This window comes from Phoxinus phoxinus, assembly GCF_949152265.1.
Source record: "Phoxinus phoxinus genome assembly, chromosome: 2".
Taxonomy (NCBI): Eukaryota; Metazoa; Chordata; class Actinopteri; order Cypriniformes; family Leuciscidae; genus Phoxinus; species Phoxinus phoxinus.
This window is the reverse complement of record NC_136877.1, coordinates 52,405,377-52,426,409: the sequence shown is the minus strand read 5'-3', so window position 1 is coordinate 52,426,409 and position 21,033 is coordinate 52,405,377. Positions and strand designations below refer to the sequence as shown.

Sequence of the window (21,033 nt, the reverse complement as noted above, 5' to 3'; positions counted from 1 at the left end):
CCCAAACGATCCAGGCTACTTTTGTGTCCATTCGTTTTTCCTTTTTTAACCCGTAATTGAAAAACGAAAAATTAACGGTTGTTGTCTTTTTAAAACGCAAAGTTAAACACCAACATTTTAATATTAACTGGCCATACCAACTGCTGCGCAAAAAAGTAAATATCGATGAATTGTCCGATTTTTGTTTAATGACTTTTTGCCACTTTATTAAACATTTAAAATATTCACAAATTAATATGGAAAACATGTCGATTTCTAAGGCCACATTAGAACCTGGAATTGATATTTTTCCCGCAGTGCTGAATGAGAAGAGCCATTAATATTATTAATAATCTAATGTTTTATAAGTCGGCTAAAAACATCTCCATCTCCGCTGTTAACTAGATGCGCTTTTAGAGAGAACTGCACCTTTCATACATATTACATAATCAAAATGTATTAGCTTTTGATTCGAATTTGTTAGTTTTAAAGTGGAAATTTCAAGCTTTAGCCTACATAGGCTATATTTTGTCAGTTCACGAAAATCATGAAAGCCCGCCTGATTGTTTTATTTTATTTGACAAAAGCACAACGCTTTCTTGTTATTGTGAGTTTACACAAATAAAAGTAGTTGCCAATAATGTATTATTATTTTCTGTATGACCAGAAATTATAGAGTATTTTAAGTTGATAGGAAGTGTTCGCGTCCGCGGCTCCGTGCCATGCAGTGCGCGCTCCACACTCCACACAAACCCTTGGATATGCGTCAAAGTCTTGTGTTTATTTGAGATAAGCTTAGCCCTGTATTATTATTGTCTAACCCGTATTATGAATGACATTTGACAAATTGCTTTGTTCCTTTTTTGGATAAAAGCATCTCTAAATATGTAGCCTAATAAATGTTATAATAATGATGATAATTATTATTATTTGCGTACTCGGACCCCAAACACACCACGTCTTCTAAGTCAGGTGACTGTAAATGCGCAAAAACGGTTTCCATTGCAGTTTTGGGAAATATGGGCCATTAGCCATTGGGGGAGTGTCTGTCACACCCCGGGTCTGAATCTCATTAATATTGATAGGCCATTACCACTCCCACGCATAAACCTCTTCTGACAAAAAAAACTGTCTTACAAAGTTTAAATCAATGTATTGTTTTATGTGAACGATTAGGCAGGATGTTTTTCACATCATTTTGAAGCCAGAACTCGAAGCGACAACATCCATTAGTCAAAAGTCTTGGGAACACATATTTACTATGCGTTTTGTGGTCTTATTTCAGCAACTTTCATTTATACATTATTCTCTTAAAAATACAAACATGTACATGTTGCTCACATATTATGGTAGCCCCGTTTGTGCTATATAGAGTGAATGTACACCTTTGCCATTAACATGTTTATAAATAACTGAAAAAAGCACAAATGTCAGGGCATTTCAAAACATCCCAAGGGCCCCAAAAACACCTTGGTCCCCAGAGGGCTAATACTTTCAAAACGTATTAATGAATTTTGAATTCTTCAAAAGATGTTACACACATTCTGATATTACACACACTTAATCTTTAATGAACAGAGCTTTATACAGTGCCACACTGTGGTGGTTTGATAAGTTGTTGAGAAACGGAGAGTGATCTATACTAATAATTTAAATTCAGAACATGAAGTTTAGAGAAATGCATGGTAATTTATCCTTTTTATAAGATGAAAACAGTTTTTCCTTTCACTATATTTTCAGATTTTTCATGCAACATCAATCTGGAAACTTGTTTCTTCCTAAAGACATTTTGTGCATCCAGCTATTGTATTATTTGACCTGTAAATAAAGCATATTAAGACATAAGAAATACATAAATTAAGCATAATGATGTATAAACCAAATAATACATTTTTCAAGAGTTGTACTGTGTAAATGTATTTACCTTCCTCTACATCCCGTTTCTGTTCCCGCTGAGGAGGTTTTGTCCAGGACAGTTTGACACCAGTGATCCCTCGTGATGCCAGAGCAGACTGAAGCTAAACACATCATCACAATCCAATTTTTGTTTTTAAATTAGTATTATTTCATTGGCTTGATCAAACAAAAACAAACAAAAAACAACAACTCAGATTCATTACATTAATGAATTTAAATACAGTTATAAATGATTATATTTACTTATTTTAAAGTCATTTTCCGTTTTGGTTTTCAGCCAAGTGCATCCAGAATTTTTGGTTTCTGCCGAAACGTATTCAAATGATTCAGTTGTGTAATAAATGTAAATGAATTCCCAACCTGAGAGAGGAGTTTGTCGTTCTCTGGGTCAGAAGTGGAGGAAAATTTTATCCTCACAAAGTGTTTTATCACTGAAAAAATACACATCAACACAGTAAAGTGAACACACACGTTGTAGACAGAGTTTTACAAGACATATGAATGTGCTTGGGGACTTTTTTCAGGAATTGAACAAGAGTGAAAACAAGGCTGTAATACAGAGAAGTGTCTCCATTCAGAGTTTATTAGTCTATTGAATATCCATTATTAATGGCCATGTCATTTAATATAACATAAAAATAATGTTTCTAAACATGTGTGGAATAATGTTGATGCAGGTGCAGTTTATTATGTGTCTGTCTTCAAGTACAACACCAGTATATTGATTTTATTATCCTAAATATGCTTTAATACATGGTTTGTTGCATTTTTTATAATTAAGGGCCTAATAAGGCAGGGTATGGACACACATTTCACGATTGGATTTCAGTTCACATTCTTGCAATTCAATTCTGATTCCGATTGAATATTGATTAATTGGGGTATGTACAGTATCAGTACATGGCAATTTCCAGATACAATAGCCTGTCTCCAAATATCAAATTTATCTTAGGCTGGGCTGAGTAGTTTTAAGACCTCATCACACACATGACCAGCGTCGGCCAATAGTGAGTCTACGTGGTGACGTGCAACACAGACGCGCTGCGCTTAAACACTACGGGAACTACCTAGAGACACCGAGAGAAGGAAATGAATAGTGGAAAAATGTTATTTTCGTTATTTTTGTTGTTTTTCCGCACATAAAGTATTGTCGTCGCATGATAAACTTAATGCAGAGCCACTGTAGTCAGTTGGACTATTGTAATGATGAACTATTCTGGCCGGTGAGTTTGGATCCCTCTGAAAGCCTATGGAGGAGTGAGACTGCCTTCAGATTTCATCAAAAATATCCACGAAAGACTTACATGGTTGGAACAACATGACGGTGAGTAATTACTGACTGAATTTTCATTTTTGGGTGAACTAAACCCTTTAACTAACATTAACACAGATTAATAAATACGGTAACAAATGTATTGCTCTTTGTTAGTTCATGTTAGATAATACATTAACTAATGTTAACAAATGATACCTTAATGAAAAGTTTTACCCTTTGTACTTATTTTATCACTGATTGGTTACTTGTCTTCAGTAAGTGTGTTTTATTGAATTTTTACTTCGCCTAGTATTAGTTGCAATATTGAAATTGGTGATGATGAAAATTATGAAATTTCAATGGTATCCAAAAATGTGGCAAAAATAATAATATTGTGATATATGTATGTAGTTATCGTGATATTAACTTACTCATCACTTGATATAAGATTTTGGTCATATCGCCAAATTTACCCCAAATTTGCCGATATGACCAAAATCTTATATCAAGTGAGGAGTATTTATTACCCCAAAATTACCCCCCAATACTGAATTACCTGGCATAATCCCATAGACTGCCACCTCACACAGCGTAAGAACCTTATTAGCTCCAGGAATAACTACGTTCACGTAACGTCCCTTCGTATGAGGAAATAAGTTGATGAGAGTACCGCCTGCTGGAATACTCTGAACTACAGCACATCTGGAGAGAGTCAAAGAGATGGAGGAAAACACGTCAATCGTTTTGTATCGTTTAAAAAAAGGAGGAATGAAATAAAACACCACAAAGTCTTGTTAAGCAGAGTGAAGGATCACCTCTTAGAAAACGGAATTTTTTGTTGTTGTTGTAAAAATGCTAGTACCTTCAAAGTAACAAATAACAGATATGTCTGTAGTGCGGTACAGAAGCCAACAGTAGGGAAGCAAAAATCCCATGAACTTTCTCCCATTTTCACTCCCATAAGCCACTGCAAATTACAATTCTCTCAGACCACGTATGCAGTTGCATTTTTGTATATTTCACAATTAACTTTAACATTACTGTCAGTGAAGTTGCAAAATACTGTAAATCAAGACTTTTATGTTATCCCAAGACAAATGATCCCACGATGGGACCCCTAAACTGTTCTATGAAGCGCTTGACGGAACCATTGTATATAGAACGTTTTCTACTAAAAGTGATTTATAAAGAACGTCACATGGGATTGTTGTTGCCGTTGTTTTCCAGGGAGCTTCCGATGCGAATCTCCGCTCCGTTGATCCGTTCAGTATTGCTGTCTGCTCTGTTTGTGATGGTCACTGCACTAATGTAGTATTCGTCCAGCAGGTCCAGTCTCCACCATGGACTATTCTCCTCATTTGTATGGGTGCAAAATGAGGCTGCGCCTGGGGCATATTTTCTCCCATCGACCGCACGTTCAGCATTCCAGTATTGATATACAGATGACTGAACAGCATTTCCAGTTAATTTCACATTATCTGGAAAGAGATTAGGCTGCATGTCACATTTTATACACAAACAAAAGCGGTCAAAGGAGTAATTCAGATTTTATTTTATGCTTTTGAAAGTCTCTTCTACTCACCAAGGCTGCTAATATTTGAAAAAAAACACACACAAAAAACAGCAATATTGTGAAACATCATTACAATTTAAAATAACTATATTTTTACTTGAATATGAATTAAAATGTTTAAAGCTTTTTAGCATCATTACTCCAGTTTTCAGTGTCACATGATCCTTCAGAAATAATTTCTAATATGCTGATTTGCGGCTCATAAATCATTGTGCTGCTTCATATTTGTTCGGAAATAATTTTTAACCTAAATTTTTTGTAACATTATACATCTTTACTGTCACTTGTTTTTATCAATTTAATGAATCTTAGTATTAATTTCTATATTTTCTTTAAAAAAAATCTTACCTCAAACTTTTGTATGTTAATATATCGATATTAATATTTGTTCCACAAAATATAACACAGCTCATCAGCATATTAGAATGTTTTCAGCAGGATCATGTGATTACATGAATAAATGGCATTTTACTATATTGTGGCGGGAGGAGCAAACCACAGGCGCAGTGTGGCGTCAGGCCTCAGAGTCGTTTATTAACATAAAAATAAACAAAAAAGGGAAATAAAGTATCCATGGGGATAAAAGTGTCCAAATAAAGGGTAATCCGCTGTCCTTGCTGTGCTGGGGCACGTGGAGGAAAGGGAGTGTTAAGATGGGATGGTCCAGGTAAAGGGGGCGGAGCTGAGGCACGAGGGAGCGGTGGCGTCTTTAGCGGCTCGTCGACCCAGGGCCACGGAGCTGAGGGCAAAAGCGGCGCCGGCGCGTGTATCTTAGCACGGCGGCTCTAGCTCTACGCCGTCGTGGCACGGGAATCCCTCCCTGCTCCCCTTCTTGAGCTGCACTGGGACAAGATAACGGTCTCTCGAGGAGAGGCGCGCTCGGTTACATTATTATCATTAGTATTATTCTTGTTTCAGCGCCCCTCCCCTCTCTCACACCCACTCCAGTCGGGAACCTGGCGACGGGTGCGATTTAAGGGACAGAGCTGATAATAAGGGAGAGGCAGCCGTTCCGTCACAATATATTCACATATTACAATATTAAATATCTGTTTCATAATATTTAGCTGTTTTTACTGATTTTTTTATCAAATAAATACAGCCTCGGAGAACAATCTTAATTATTCCAGACTTTTATCAATTGTATATAGTATTACCCGTGTCGTAGACTTTCACTTCACACAGAGTGAGACTCTTCGAATCTCCAGGAATGACCACGTTCACATAACGGCCTTCCATTCCACTGCATGAGTAAGAGACGGATAGACCTGCTGGAATACCAGAGATAACCGCACATCTAGAGAGAAAAGTTGAGAGAAAACGAGAAACAAGAATCACTTCACATGAACTAAAGCAATATCAAGTCTCTTATTCTCTTTTTACAATCATTTTAACCCCTTACTCCACACATCATTCTGGATTGGCACATAATCAACATATATTTAGAAAGATGACACTTGGGAGTTTACAGTTCAAGACTCAATTACTCAGACTGATATTAACATTTAGATATTTAAGCTCAAACATAAAAAAATAAAATAATATTAAGAATGTAATTGAAATGTATAAACATGTTATGTGGATGTGGTAGAACAAGGTATAACCACATTTAAAGTGAAGCCACAAGTGTGGTCATGCTTCATTTCAAATCTGAGGATGATAGCTCGAAAACTTTGCATTTTATCAAACATTTTCTAAGACCATGTCATGTGTGTTTTTAGAGAAAGCTAATAAAAATGCTAATGAAATTATTTATGGCCCCTATAACTCCCCTGCCCAATCACAACTTTATTGTTTTCTCTCAATTAATCTTAGCACCTCTGCCAATATTAGACTAAATCTTCATTATTCTATTATCGTTGTTCTTTTGTTTGTGTTCAGCCATTATTAGCCTTTATTCTGGCATTACATGGCTCGCCCACTTTCATCCCTGATTCATTAATCCACCTATTACCTGAAGTCTTTCACAAACAAAAAGGCATATTCTTGGGACCTTTTGTAAATTATTTTCACATATATTTATAGGTGCGACAAGTGCATTAGAGCTACAATAAGCACCAAGCTACATAACACGATTTAAAAGATGAATATTATGCTTTTACTCAAAACTCACTTTAAACAACCAACGAGTGTTTGTAATAACTTCCGTTTGCGATCTAATATGGATTTTGCTCATATAAATGTTGAAATATTTAGCTATTTTATATGGAGCTAAGTACCTGTATTCAAGAACATGTATCATAACTCACGACACAGGAACATCTGCGGTATTTCAACATGACATCAGGAATTTGCGTAAACATACACGCCACTGCCAAGCGTCTTGATAGCACGCCGAATGGAATACGAATTGGCGTGTCATACATACGCCATTTCATGAGATCAGTCTGGGTATTTCATGGACAGATCAGGAGAAGCTAAAGCAACTTTTGGACTCAAGATCGGTCTGTGGGTCAATGTCAAAAAGTCCCATGTGATGCAAATGAGTGGAGAAGACAAACATCTACTGACGCCAATCACCATTCCCAGATATAGACTGGTTTACATACTTGGGCAGTGTGATCACACCGATCGGTGAAGCAGAGCCAGACGTAAACCAACACATTGGCAAAGCAGCCAATGTGTTCCAACTATAGACTGATGGACGACGCCGCTTCACTCTCTTACATTGGTGAAAAGTGAAGCCGCCAAAGTCACGCTGACATCTTGCGCTGATCTGGGACCAGATTCTGCAGTAGTGAGCGTGAAGTAAAGCCGCGATATCAAGGTCCCGCCCTCACTGAAAAGGTTAGTCCAAAGTTTACTGTGTGAAATAAACAGTTATGGACATATAGAAATTAAAGTTGAAGCTACAATCTCCTCCTGAAAATAAAATAAAAAGTCTGTTGGTGCCTTATGACTACTTCGTTTGGAGAAGCTGTCAATCATGAAGTCACATTCCCATTTTTTATAGCATCAAATAACTAAATAAGACCAAAGTTATTTTAAAAAATGAACACTTAAACTTAAACCAGCATGATAACAGCTCCCTAAAATGTCAGGAAACATCTTTAGAAATAAATTGTTTTAATGGTAATTTGATGGTTTAGATTCCATCACGTCCCATTAGACTACATGAAGAGGGTGGGGTTTATGACCTATACTGGGACCCAACAGCTGGTGGCGATCGAGGCGTTCTGGCTTCACTTTTCAGGACTTCCAACGGATGCGCAACATCTGGATATCATCCTGCATTAACATGTCACTCAAGATCCGCCTCTATATGTCCACTGTGTTGCCGATGGCAATTTATGCCTGTGAGAGCTGGAAAAACACCCGCAGTGTCTCGGATGCGTTCTCCGCTTCCCGGACCACTTTACTAATGAAGAGATTCTGGGCAGGGCTAAAACCCACAGACTTTCCGCCATTGGCCTGCCAGTTTGATGCGATGCTCAGACACAATCAGAACATCGGCTAGTAAAAATTGGTGAGGAAGACTGAAGAAGACCTGGCGAAGTACATTCAAAGCGAGCCGGAACGCCTCCATTTTAGTCTTGAGTTTTCTTCTGGGAATGAACAAGACACAACATTCCTCATTTAAATAATTCATACGCAAAATAAAGGGGCGGGGTCTGGTTGAGTAAGTTAGTAGTGTGTTGAAACTGGCGGTTATGGTAAGGGACGGAACATTACCCAAACACGCTCGACCAATCACAACACACTGCTCCAGCTAACCAATTAGAGCACAGTGTGCTTTTCAGAAGGAGGGGCTTCATAGAGACAGGAACAAAAAGCGTTACTGACAGACTGGAAAGAGAGGAGCCGCAACAATGGAGAATATGAGGAGAATAATCAACATTCAAGCAGGAAAAACTGTTCTAGTCGAGCCCAAAATCAGAACTTTGAAAAAAGAGCATAATATTGGTCCCCTTTAAATAAATTGCACAACATGTTCATACTTTTAAAGTACCATTTACATTTCGATTGTTACGTTTGAGTAAATGCACATTTTTCTTATCAAGAACGTTACATGGGATTGTTGTTGCCGTTGTCGTCCAGGGAGTTTCCGATGCGAATCTCGGCTCCATCGATTCGTTCTGCACAGCAGTCGATCCGGTTAGTGATGACCACTTCTTGAATGCTTTTTAAATCCATTAGATCCAGCCTCCACCACGGGTTAGTCTCGGTGTTAGTGTGTGTGCAGCAAATATCACAATCATCCATGGCAATATCAGCCATGAAGGTGTATGTGGATGACTGTACAGCCATTCCCTTCACTGTAATTTTCTCTAGAAAGGGTTAAGAAAATACAAAACAACATGTTATTTAATATTTCACCTGCAGTGGAAATGGGCAGTGTCGCTGCATTATAATATGATCAGAGCATGACGTTCTCAGTAGCCTTCACTGAACTGGTTTCATCAGTGAGCATGTTCTGTAATTTGAGTATTAAATAAACAAGTTACCTCCCAAGTTATATGTCCCGGCATGGATGACAACAGTGCCTGTTTGCAGAAATAAATAGCAATTATATATCTGGAATAATTTACTGGAAAAGCATGAAAATGTGCCTCTCTGTTTTAACCACAGGCAAAGCTTTTTTTCTCTCAAAATCTGATTTGTTGTTTTCCATTTTAATTTCTCTAGATTTCGATTAATTGTTTTTGATAATATACAGCAGGTCTAACAAATTGAAATTGAATATATGGTCAAATTAAAATATTATACACCTAATTTACAAAAAAAAAAAACACTTGGATGTGCTTTTGATTGAGCTATTTCTCATAATAATAGTCCTTTTTATTTTGAATTTACAATTAATGTTGTTATTATTATTATTACTTTGAGAAGTACATTTTACTAAATAATATTAATATACATTTTTTTCAAGTTTTATTTTGGCAGGAAATGAAAACCTTTGAATATTTGATGCTAATTTCGATCAAATTAAATGGTGAAATTCCATTTGAATGCCTGATTTCAGCGATTCCACGTTTTTCACGTCGCAGAAATCATACATTCTTGACAATAAAGGTTCTTTATTACAAGGTTCGAAATTGTGACCATTTTGGTCACATATGCTCCTGAAATTTGATCTGTGCGACCTAAAAATATATTTGGGAGCATTTGTGCGAGTGCAAATAATGGTTGTGGTGCGACCTGTTTTAATTTCTCTACAAAACGTTTGCAAATTACTGCGCAGTGTGTACCTTACGTGCGCTGATACGCAGTCGCCGGACCATCATTCTATCCAACGTTACTTAACCATCAATCAAACCAATCATCCTTGCGTTCTTAACTTTAAAGCAGATTTTAGATTGGTTAATATTAGCTGTCAATCACTCCCTTTCACTGCGCTGCGTTGTCACATGACAGGGAGCAGACTACCATGCAAAATTGAAATGGCTGGATAAGAAGATGAAACCAACGCTGACAGATTTCTTAAGCTGCCACCTAAAGTCACAAATGATCCTGGAGTTGGTGATGTGGTTAATGTGGATCCACCAGCTGAAAACAAATCTTTCAGCTTTCGGAGAGACAGTGGCTGAAAGATTTCGAGTGGCTCCGCTAAGCTGATGGTTCAATGCATTGCGTTCACTGTGAACCACACTGTGTGTGGCAAACAAATCGGGTTCATCAGGTTCTATTATTAAGGCTTTTAATCGCCAGGATTCTGCCGGTCGCTCAGATTTACGTCAGCTAAACGGCAGATTTGGTGGGTGCTCCTACATTTTTGCTCAGTGCTACCAAGTAAAAAAGTTAATTTCGAGTTCTGTATTGGCATCGATGGCTCCATGAAGAGCCTTTAACATCCATGGAATCTTCTCATTGCCCTAAAGTTTTTTTTTTTTTATAATGACTGTACATTATTCTTTACATATTTAGACTCTTTTTAAAACAGTGAACAAATGGCAGTGGACCAACACATACTTTTATAAATACTCTTTCTGAACAAATGCACATTTAGTGCATCTGTGTAGTTTGATTTATAAATGACCATATTAGTGTTAAATCCAAACCTATGCAGTTGGTTACCCATCAACTAATGCAAAGGAATCATTTGCTTAAAACCTTATTTGTAAAAGAGATTAACATTAACATATTAATACAACAGTGGCACAACCAACTCTGAAATCAGAAAACAGAATTAATTGTGTGTTATGTGGAGTTGTCATTGTGAGATAGATGTTTTATCACACATACAATTGAAAACTTCTTGTAAGTTGTTCATTTGAGAGAATAATTATTTTTCAAAGTTAACATCAGCTATTATTTAGTTCAAGAGAAGTGAGCGATCCTTACCGAGAAGTGAAAACAGTTGTCCGAACATCCACATCTCTTTTCAGCAGGACTACAAACTGATGCGAAGATCACTTAAAATTAAAGAGAGAATGATTACCGGTCTATATTTCCATCATGCATGAAGCAGAAAGAACACGACCTACCTTCCTTTACTCTGCTCAGTGTTTTGTTGGCCTAATTAATTGGAGATGATGTTTTTCTTGACGACATCTCTCTTCGACTCTCTCCACTCTTCTTTATTTGTATCTGGTCATCCTTAAACTCCACCCCTTTAAATCCTCGCTGCTTTGATTGGTTGTTGGTGTGTTTTGTTTACATTATGTGTGTTTAAATTAGGGCTGTCAAGCAATTACAATTTTAATCTAAATAATTAATTAAAATAATTGCACAACACTTCTGGCTAGAAATGACCCCCCAAAAGATCATTTAAAGTCTTTTTTGTGTTATGTTAGAGAAAAGCATTGAATAGCCTAGACATCAGAAAAAATATATTTAGAAAGAAATGCTTTGATTCAACATCATTTATTACATGTAAACTTTTCTCTCTTTTTCAGAAGCTACATCTGTAATGGTATTGAGGTGTGTATATACACAGACTGTTTGAATGCAGCCCAGAGGTGGCATGGATATAAAGACATAATGAAATGATACTCTAAAGCCCCTTTCACACAGAGATTCCAGAAAATACACGGATAATGTGTCCCGGGATCATTTGATCTTGGTTCATCACACTGCCAGTGATTTTCCGGGATCTGTGAGTGCGTTCACACACATCCCGGTAAGATCCCGTAAAGACACGTGACGTCAGGATGAGACGTGTGATCCCGGCAATGTTACTAGGTCTCGATCCCGGCATCAATCCCGGGACGTGTTTGCGTTCACACAGAAGGCACTCTGGCAATTTCGCAGCAATTCCCCGGGATCAACGCACTGTGTGAAAGGGGCTTACATATTACAACTAAAACCACCAGTAGGTGGCAGCAAGTCACGGTCTTAACGAGTGAGTCATTGAATCACTCATTCAACTGAACTGATTCATTCAGGAAAGAAGCAAGTGGCCGTCTTTATGAATGGACCACTGAATCAATGGTCCACCCGATTCGTTAAAAACTGCGGATTCATTCAGTAATGAAACACCACTGTGTGTTGCTCGGAGCAGACCAATGGCATCGCGGCATCTCAAATCTTGGTTTGGTGTTTCTGTGATCAGCGCCTCACACGATTGTGTCCCCGAACACCAGCATCCGAACGCAAGAGACCATGACAGCGTTTATTAAGTTTCGTCTGACGCTCTGAGACACACTCATTTCTGATGGAGAGAAAAAGAGCCACAGTTTCTTCCCTGAATGCAGCAACTTACCTTTTTATTACTGATATTTTGTGCCAATTTCCCAGCAAATTACATAATATGACTTGTACAAGACAAAAACCCTACGGGGGCAAGTTTTGCTCTCATCTTGAATTTTAGTGGCATTTTAACGTCATTCTAATAGGCTTCACCGGGGAGTCAGTCGCCGCTCTGCATCATGTTCATTACTAACCTGCATTAAATGGTGAGGCAAAAAACATGAACAACTTTAAAACTAAAATTTTTTCCAGAATTAATCACACAAAATTAAAACATTAATCGAGTTTAAATATTGCACTACATTGTTGTGATAGATCGGCAAATTCCATAATTCAAAGCGCATTAATGTTATTTTTTTTACATGAAAGTCTCATTAGCGTTTTGAATGGACGTCATCGTTCCTGTCAACTCTCATGAAGAGCTTAAGTGAAATTGGACAACATGTCCCATCATACAGGACACTCATGCAAATGTAGATTAGCGTTAGTATATTGGCCCATTTCAGATGCAAAAGGGGCTCATTTGTAAAGCAAACTGTGTCGTGACTCTGATATCATTGAAATTCTTAAAAGCACTATGACATTTTGTCCTTTTTTTGTTTGTTTTTGGCACAGATGTCAGGCCTGAGGTGATTTATGTAGGCAAAGTCCTGAACATCAATTGCAATTGCATTTGGCACTGCCATTTACACACTGCAGATTTAAGATTTAGTTTTGTCTGTTGTCTGTACTGATGTGATGTGTGTGTCTCCTAATTTAATAAAATAATGTAAAGCTTTTTTTTTTATGACACCTTTCTTGTTTTAATTTCATCAAAGGAATTTGATATGCGTCATTACGAGCCACTCGAAGCACTTCATGACGATGGCTGTGAGTCATTGAGGCAGGGCATTAATAAATGAATGAATAGAGCACTATTTCTATCAGTGTTGTTTTTTAAACATACACTACTGTTCAAAGGTTTGGGGTTTGTAAGTTGTTTATTGTTTTTGAAAGAAGTTGATCAAAATGCAATATTAAACATAATATTGTGAAATATTATTGGGCCATACCATGTCAAATCAACTAAATTTCAGAAAATTACAAGCTAACTTTTAGATTTTGACCCTATTCTTTTTTCTGATGAAAGACAAACATAAATAGAGATGAAAGCCAAAATCTTAAATGTAGGGCTGTAAAGATTCATTCATTTTCTCGATGTATTGATTACAAATCCTGCCGATGCATATGCATAGATCTTGAAACATGAATCGTGAAACGTTTGTTTCTGTCAAATTTCTATTTCTAAATGTAAAAAATCGAATGAATTGCGTTCTTATAACGATGCCTAATGTTAAAATAAATAAATATAAACCTTAAATTAGTTGTTACAGCGGCGCAGAATATTGCATCACTACTCTCTAATTCACACCTGTTTGCTGATATTCAAATATGCAGCACTATGGAGGGCAACGAAGAGGAAATTTGCAAGGCACCAGCCAACATGAGGTCAAAGGTTTGGGAATACTTCGGTTTTCACTTTTTTTTTTAAAGATTTACAATTCTGTTGCAGTTTGCAGACATTGTAAACGCGACTTAAAGTATTTTGGAAATACAACAAATATCAGCAACCATCTCCGCAGACGCCATGTCATTAATGTAGAAATACCTGCAGCTGCATCTATGGCAGGGGCAGACTTGAGAAGTCCTACTACTAACCTATTGGGTCAAACAAGTTTTCTCGAAAACTCTCATCGTGCAAAAACAATAACTGCATCTATCGCAATATTTATTTGCAAAGATATGCGCCCCTATTGTGTGGTGGAAAAGACTGGTTTCCGAGAAATGATAAACACTTTAGAACCAAGATACAAAATATCCAGCCGTCAGTTTTTCAGTGAAAAATGTATCCAGGAATTGTATCTGTCTATGAAAGAGGAGCTTGAGCTTTCTCAGTCTGCCCTTGTTGCCCTCACCACTGATTCTTGGAATTCCTGTTCGAGTCATATGCAGTGTTGGGGAAAGTAACTTTTAAAAGACATGCATTACAATATTGTGTTCCTCCCAAAAAAGTAACTAATTGCATTACTTAGTTACTTTTTTATGAAAAGCAATGTGTTACATTACTTTTGCGTTACTTTTTCTCAATTGGGCTGGGCTTGCTTGTATAGGTATATTACACCAAAAGTGAAATGAATAAGCTTTAGGCTGAAGGAAATGCATATTTACGCCTGTACAGTAGAGGGCGCCGCTCAAACAAACCTTTTAGCTGCTGTTCTGGATTAAAGAACAATAGGATAGAGGAGGAGCCCCTCCTTGAACTGCCACTTTATCGTGGTGGAGGGGTTTGAGTACCCGATCGATCCTAGGAGCTATGTTGTCCAGGGCTATATGCCCCTGGTAGGGTCTGCCAAAGCAAACAGGTCCTAGGTGATGGGTCAGACTAAGAGCGGTTCATAAGCCCATTATGAAGTAATTAAAAGAAAGGACAGAGACGTCGCCCCTGGTGGCTGGGCCCAGCCCGAAGGAGTGACGTGGGGCCACCCTCCGGTGGGCTCATCACCTGCAGGAGGGACCGAAAGGGGCCGGTGCATAGTGGATCGGGCGGGAGCCGAAGGAGGGGGCCCCATCGACCCGATCTCTGCACACGGAAACTTGTTTTAGGGATGTGGAACATCACCTTGCTGGCGGGGAAGGAGCCTGAGATTGTGCGAGAGGTTGAGAGGTACCGACTAGATAGGATCTCTAGTCGGGATCACCTCCACGCACATTGGGCTCTGGAACCACACTCCTTGAGAGAGGCTGGACTCTCTACCACTCTAGAGTTACCCATAGTGAGAGGCGGCAGGCTGGTGTGGGTTTGCTTATAGCCCCCCAGCTCAGCCACCATGTGTTGGAGTTCACCCCGGTGACCGAGAGAGTCACTTCCCTGCGCCTTCGTGTCGGGGACAGGTCACTCACTGTCGTGTGTGCCTACGAGCCGAACGGCAGTGCAGAGTACCCGGCCCTCTTGGAGTCTCTGGGAGGGGTGCTGGAAAGTGCTCCAACTGGGGACTCTGTCGTTCAACTGGGGAACTTAGCGGCCGCTCGGAGCTGTGGCTGTAAGGTCTCCGGTGCCTGTCGAGGCGGCAATCCCAGAACCCGGTGGTGGACACCGGAAGTAAGGGATGCCGTCAAGCTGAAGAAGGAGTCCTATCAGGCCTGGCTGGCTTGTGGGATTTCTGAGGCAGCTGACTGGTACCGGCTGGCCAAGCAGATGGCAGCCCGAGTGGTTGTGGAGGCAAAAAAATGGGCCTGGAAGAGAGACCATGGGGAAGGACTATCGGTTGGCCTCAAAGAAATTCTGGCAAACCGTCCGGCGCCTCAGGAGGGGGAAGCAGTGCCCTACCAACACTGTTTACAGTGGAGGTGGGCAGCTGTTAACCTCAACTGGGGATATCGTCGCTCGGTTGAAGGAATACTTCGAGTATCTCCTCAATCCCACTGACACGTCTTCCATTGAGAAAGCAAAGGTTGAGGGCTCGGAGGTGGACTCGTCCATCACCCAAGCTGAAGTCACCGAGGTAGTCAAGAAACTCCTCGGTGGCAAGGCACTGTGTGTGGATGAGATCCGCCCTGAGTACATCATGTCTCTGGATGTTGCGGGGGTGTCTTGGCTGACACGCCTCTGCAACATTGCGTGGCGGGTGGGGACAGTACCTCTGGGCTGGCAGACCGGGGTGGTGGTCGCTCTTTTTAAGAAGGGGGACCGGAGGGTGTGTTCCAACTACAGGGGGATCACACTTCTCAGCCTCTCAGGGAAAGTCTATGCCAGGGTACTGGAGTGGAGAATTCGGCCGATAGTATAACCCCGGATTCAGGAGGAACAGTGCGGTTTTCGTCCCGGTCGTGGAACACTGGACCAGCTCTATACCCTCTCTAGGGTTGAGGGTTCATGGAAGTTTGCCCAACCAATCCACATGTGCTTTGTGGATCTGGAGAAGGCATTCGACTGTGTCCCTCGCGGCGGCCTGTGGAGGGTGCTCTGGGAGTATGAGGTCCGGGGCTCTTTGCTAAGGGCTGTCCGGTCCCTGTACGACCGAAGCAGGAGCTTGGTTTGCATTGCTGGCAGTAAGTCAGACTTGTTCCCGGTGCATGTTGGACTTTGTCACCGGTTCTGTTCATCTATAAACGCCTTTGCCATTAATATGTTTATAAGCAACTGAAAAAAGCACTAGTGTCAAGGCATAAAAAAGATCAGGCTGTCTTCTGTGTTTCAAAGGATGTTTTAGGTATGATAAATGAGTCAGTCACACCCAAACATTAGTTTACATTGCAGATATTTTGAAAAAAGTGTGTATTGTCCATATAATGAAAGTTAATGTGGTCCAGTACTTTTTTCAATACATATCTTCATGTAATTGAATGTGTTTTAGATGTTTTGATGTGAATGTTGTTATACACATGTAAACCGGGTCTAAGTTATTTTTTCACTGTATTTCTCATCCAGCCATAAGGAGGCGCTGTAGACCTACTACAAATCAGCCTGCCTCAGTTGTCATGAGTGAGCATTTTGTCGTTTGCTTGGTACATGAATATGTATTTTGTTCTGGGTGATATTCTCACTTTTAAATTGATCTGACAGGCTTCATCTTACTGTTGTGCCTGCAGAGTTAAATTGGGCCCTATTAACTCCGTTTGACCCCCCTACATTTGTTTGTTAGTTTATTTATTTATTTCAACAGGGACAATGTGCAAAAAACATTAATTAAATATGCTTTGCACCAGATTTAGCTTGAGCTAGTTTCCATCTGTAGTCTCTGAGCAGGTGAATTACAATACAAAATATACTGTACAATATAAAATGTAATTAATCACTCAAATTATTACAACTATTAATTAATTAATTCAACCATTCCCCATTACAACCATCAGTCCAAGTAAATCATACCAAAACTACTACAATAAAACATCACTAAAAGTCATATTTACATACACAGTTATCTATGCTGACACAACTGGTTTTCCAATAGCACTTTCCTTGTATTGCGAGAAAAATCTTTCAGGTCTGAGGAAAGTTTCAGACTCTGTAGGAGTTTGTTCCAATCTTTGATGCCTTCTTCGATGCCTTCTTTGATGCGTACATTTTTCTGGAGTCAACCCAACCCAACACAATTTTGATTTCGGGTACGGTACCATCTAATACCGGTATTAAATCGACAGGGTCTGAATGTTTACTAGTCAATTCATTCCAATTATTACATCAAATCAGTCATTTGAAAACTTTCTTATAAGAAGTAATTTTAGCAATACTGGGTTTCCTCTCTCTATCTCTCAAAATGAGAAAATTGGTTCTGGCTTCAAAAGACTGCAATACACGCTTGTGTTTCGGGACATCTGACGGAAATCACTTGCCCACGTCATTTTAAACCTTGCCAAATATAACAAAATTAAGTCAAAATGTCTGTGTTGGTGAGTATTCACATAAAGTATGTCGGTTATGTCTTACGTGAATGTAAATAGTCTAATAGTATTGATTGTGTAATAGTATATCGGATCTGTGACAGCAGCCAAATACATGCTGCTGTCTGTCACTAAATAACTTTTGTAAATTTAATTGTACGGATTTCCCTGTTTAATGTATTAACAGTGAAGACTATTCAGTGTTATTTTACATTTGATTACTTTATTCAATTTCTGTACCTGAATACTACTGTTAGACCTACTTAAACTTAACTGCATATATTATGAGATAACATCATTGGTTCTAGCGTGTCAAAGGGACTTTGGTCAAACACACACTGGACCTTTCGTGTTATTTACAATATGATATTGTATGCGTTGATCAGTGTTAAAAGAAAATAATGCACTCACCTGTCGATCTCTGAATGTCTTGTAAGTCAGGATGGACAAGTGACAGATGCTTGGCAAGGTTTGATGGTTCTTCATCAGTTTTATAAGCAAAGTATTTGCCGATTTTACTGCTACTGCCCTCTTTTGTGGAGGGATATCTTTTTATCCAATATCTTTTTCAGGGAGATATTGTACCGTTTGAAATCAAATGTTTACTGGTATTTTCCCAGAACTGGTATTCCACGAAACCAGGTGGGAGTGGAAATTGAACAATTCCTTTGATCTTTTTTAGCAAACAAAGTGCTGCATATCAGAGGTTAACTGTTTACATGGATCAATGTGATATTCCTTAAAATTTTTAGTTTGAATAATTATGTTATTGTTACTTTGAGAAGTACATTCTACTCTCAATTTCTTTAAGTTAAACTGAACTTTTATTTTGGCAGGTTGCGTTTTGGCAGGTTGAGTTTGTGTATCTGCCCATAGTTTTCTGAACCTTTATTTTGCCGTGTTGCAGTGAAGAGCTGTGAGGGTATAGGAGTATATATCCCGAGATTTAAGACCAAAATTAATCTAAGAATAACTGATAAACTGTCTGTATATTCTACAGAGTTAATTGCAATAATAAAAGGGCTACAATGGATTGAACAGACTAAGCTGTGATCTGCTCAGATTCATCGTCAGCTCTGAAAAGTATAATATCTACAAGAAGTGACAGAGAAGATTTAATGATGGAATTATATACATTATTGTACAGATTGGACACGGAGGGTATTACAGTGTACTTCTGTTGGATACCGGCACACATTGGAATAGTAGGGAATGAAATCGCTGACAAATTAGCAAAAAAGGCATTCATGAAAAACTTAGTGGATATAAAAGTCCCACTGGGGAAAAGAGAGATAAAATCAGTGATTAAAAAGAAACTAGTAAACAAATGGCAACATAGGTGGGGAAATAGCAGAACAGGGAGATGGTATTATAATATTGAAAAATTAGTAGGAAAAGAAAAGTTTTATGGAAGGTACAGAAAGGAATAAGTAGATATCTAGATTAAGATTAGGGATTAAACTCAACACTTGCAATAGTGGGAAAGCATGAAAATGGTATGTGTGATGAATGTGATGTTTTAGAAACAGTAGAGCATGTATTTTTTAAATGTAATAAATACGACGAGCAACGAAGTCATTTATTTAATAATATAAAGGATAGACCAGTAAATGTCACGGACCTCTTGGGAAAGGGACTGAGGGATTCTCAGATATATGGGGCCGTTTTAACATTTTTAAAGAATACAGGATTAGACCATATGATATAATGGGGATTGTGATGCTTTTGCTCACCTTGAAGGCTGAGGATCCCAGGGCGGACGTTGGAGGAGCTGAACACACAGCGCCAGCTGAAGGTGGCTGAGGCATTACATATACAAATAAAAGGAGAGAAAAAGGGAAGGAATGTCTATATACAGATGCTTCACCCATGTAGGATGTACAGTAGGTGGCGGTAATACTCCTATGGAGTGAGCGGCCAGTAACAGGAAGAAGAAGAAGAGCTGTGAGTGTGTGTGTGTATCTGCAATAGTTTTCTCACATGAAATGGAGAAATGCTGCAGAAGTGACTCTCAGAGCAGCTCTGGAGATGAAGTTCATGAAGTTCGCCACGCATGCGTGAGTAAACTGCTCCACTCATTCACTCTTAATGGGTAACACTTTAGAATAATGGTCCGTCATTAATGAGTCTCTATGTAGGAAGTAGTGCAGGACTAATGAGTTCTACATTAACACTTCAGCTACTACTATTAACTAATATAGAAACAAGCTTAACTAATCAGTAAGTAATATCAAATTTAGGACTAAGATAGTTCCTTATTAGGTAATCAATAATTACTTGATGAGATTGGCATCATTTAGAACTAATAGGAAATTATGATAAATTATAAAGAATTGCTAATTAATTACTAATCACAACATTAACTTGTCTGACACGTTAGCAATTGTCTTTTTTAAAAAATAAAAGGTCATAAAATGCATCACTAAATATGTTTAGCTAAAAACATGCCAAGATGGACATTTTGACATATTTATAGGTGGTTCATCCCACCTTTTTACCTTGGTGTTCTGGGTCAAAATTGGCCTGCCTTTTAAATTGCTTGCAAATCTCTCATTATGGTGTGCCATAGCCAAATATTCCAAACATTCAAATCTTTTAATCAAATTGTTTCTTTCTATTAGCAAATGCTGGTTTTGTATTTCTTTGTGTAACTGATTGACCGTCGGCCTCTTGGATCTGAGCTCATGCACCTCTGGATTCATGGTTCAGCTCATGGTTTTGTTGAGGTGAACAAGCATGAGTCTAACAAGTTTCATGTTTTTTTGAAAGCCACACTTCAAGCTTCTGTAAAACCTTATTCTTCCATCCTAAAATATATCTAAATTCCGTCATATGCTTTCAATGATAAATGCAGAACAGTTAGTTCATGCGTTCATGACATCAAGGCTAAAGTATTGTAATGCTCTATAATGAATGAGGCATTTATAATGCTTTCATATGTACTACTGTACACCCAAAGCTCTTTACAATCATATCAGGGATTCTCTCCTCAACCACCACCAGTGTGAGCATCCACTGGGATGATGTGCCGGCCGCCAGAGTACAACGACGGCAGTGTGCTCACACACACCAGCTATAGTGGAGAGATTGAGATAGAGCCAAGTCAGTGGATGGGGATTATTAGGAGGCCATGATTGGTAAGGGTCATTGGGTGGAGTGTGTTCAGGACACCGGGGTTACACCCTGACTCTTTACCAGAAGTGCCATGGGATTTTTAATGGGCTGGTTAAGTTGTTCACGGGTGGACAACGTGCAACAT

At 38.8% G+C, this 21,033-nt stretch overlaps 1 protein-coding gene across 1 annotated transcript; it reads right to left on the bottom strand.

Moving 5' to 3' along the window:
- Nucleotides 1–1,430: 1,430 nt before the first annotated feature.
- On the bottom strand, nucleotides 1,431–11,268 carry LOC306993229 (uncharacterized protein). The gene is made up of 10 exons (XM_079602881.1): nucleotides 11,150–11,268; nucleotides 11,007–11,077; nucleotides 9,170–9,208; nucleotides 8,734–8,992; nucleotides 5,882–6,021; nucleotides 4,350–4,629; nucleotides 3,708–3,853; nucleotides 2,257–2,327; nucleotides 1,904–1,997; nucleotides 1,431–1,797 (listed from the first exon to the last, which is right to left on the bottom strand). Exons 2-10 carry the CDS (start codon nucleotides 11,038–11,040, stop codon nucleotides 1,781–1,783), a joined length of 1,080 nt encoding a protein of 359 aa, XP_079459007.1. The 5' UTR covers nucleotides 11,041–11,077; nucleotides 11,150–11,268; the 3' UTR covers nucleotides 1,431–1,780.
- Between the last annotated feature and the right edge of the window lie 9,765 nt (nucleotides 11,269–21,033).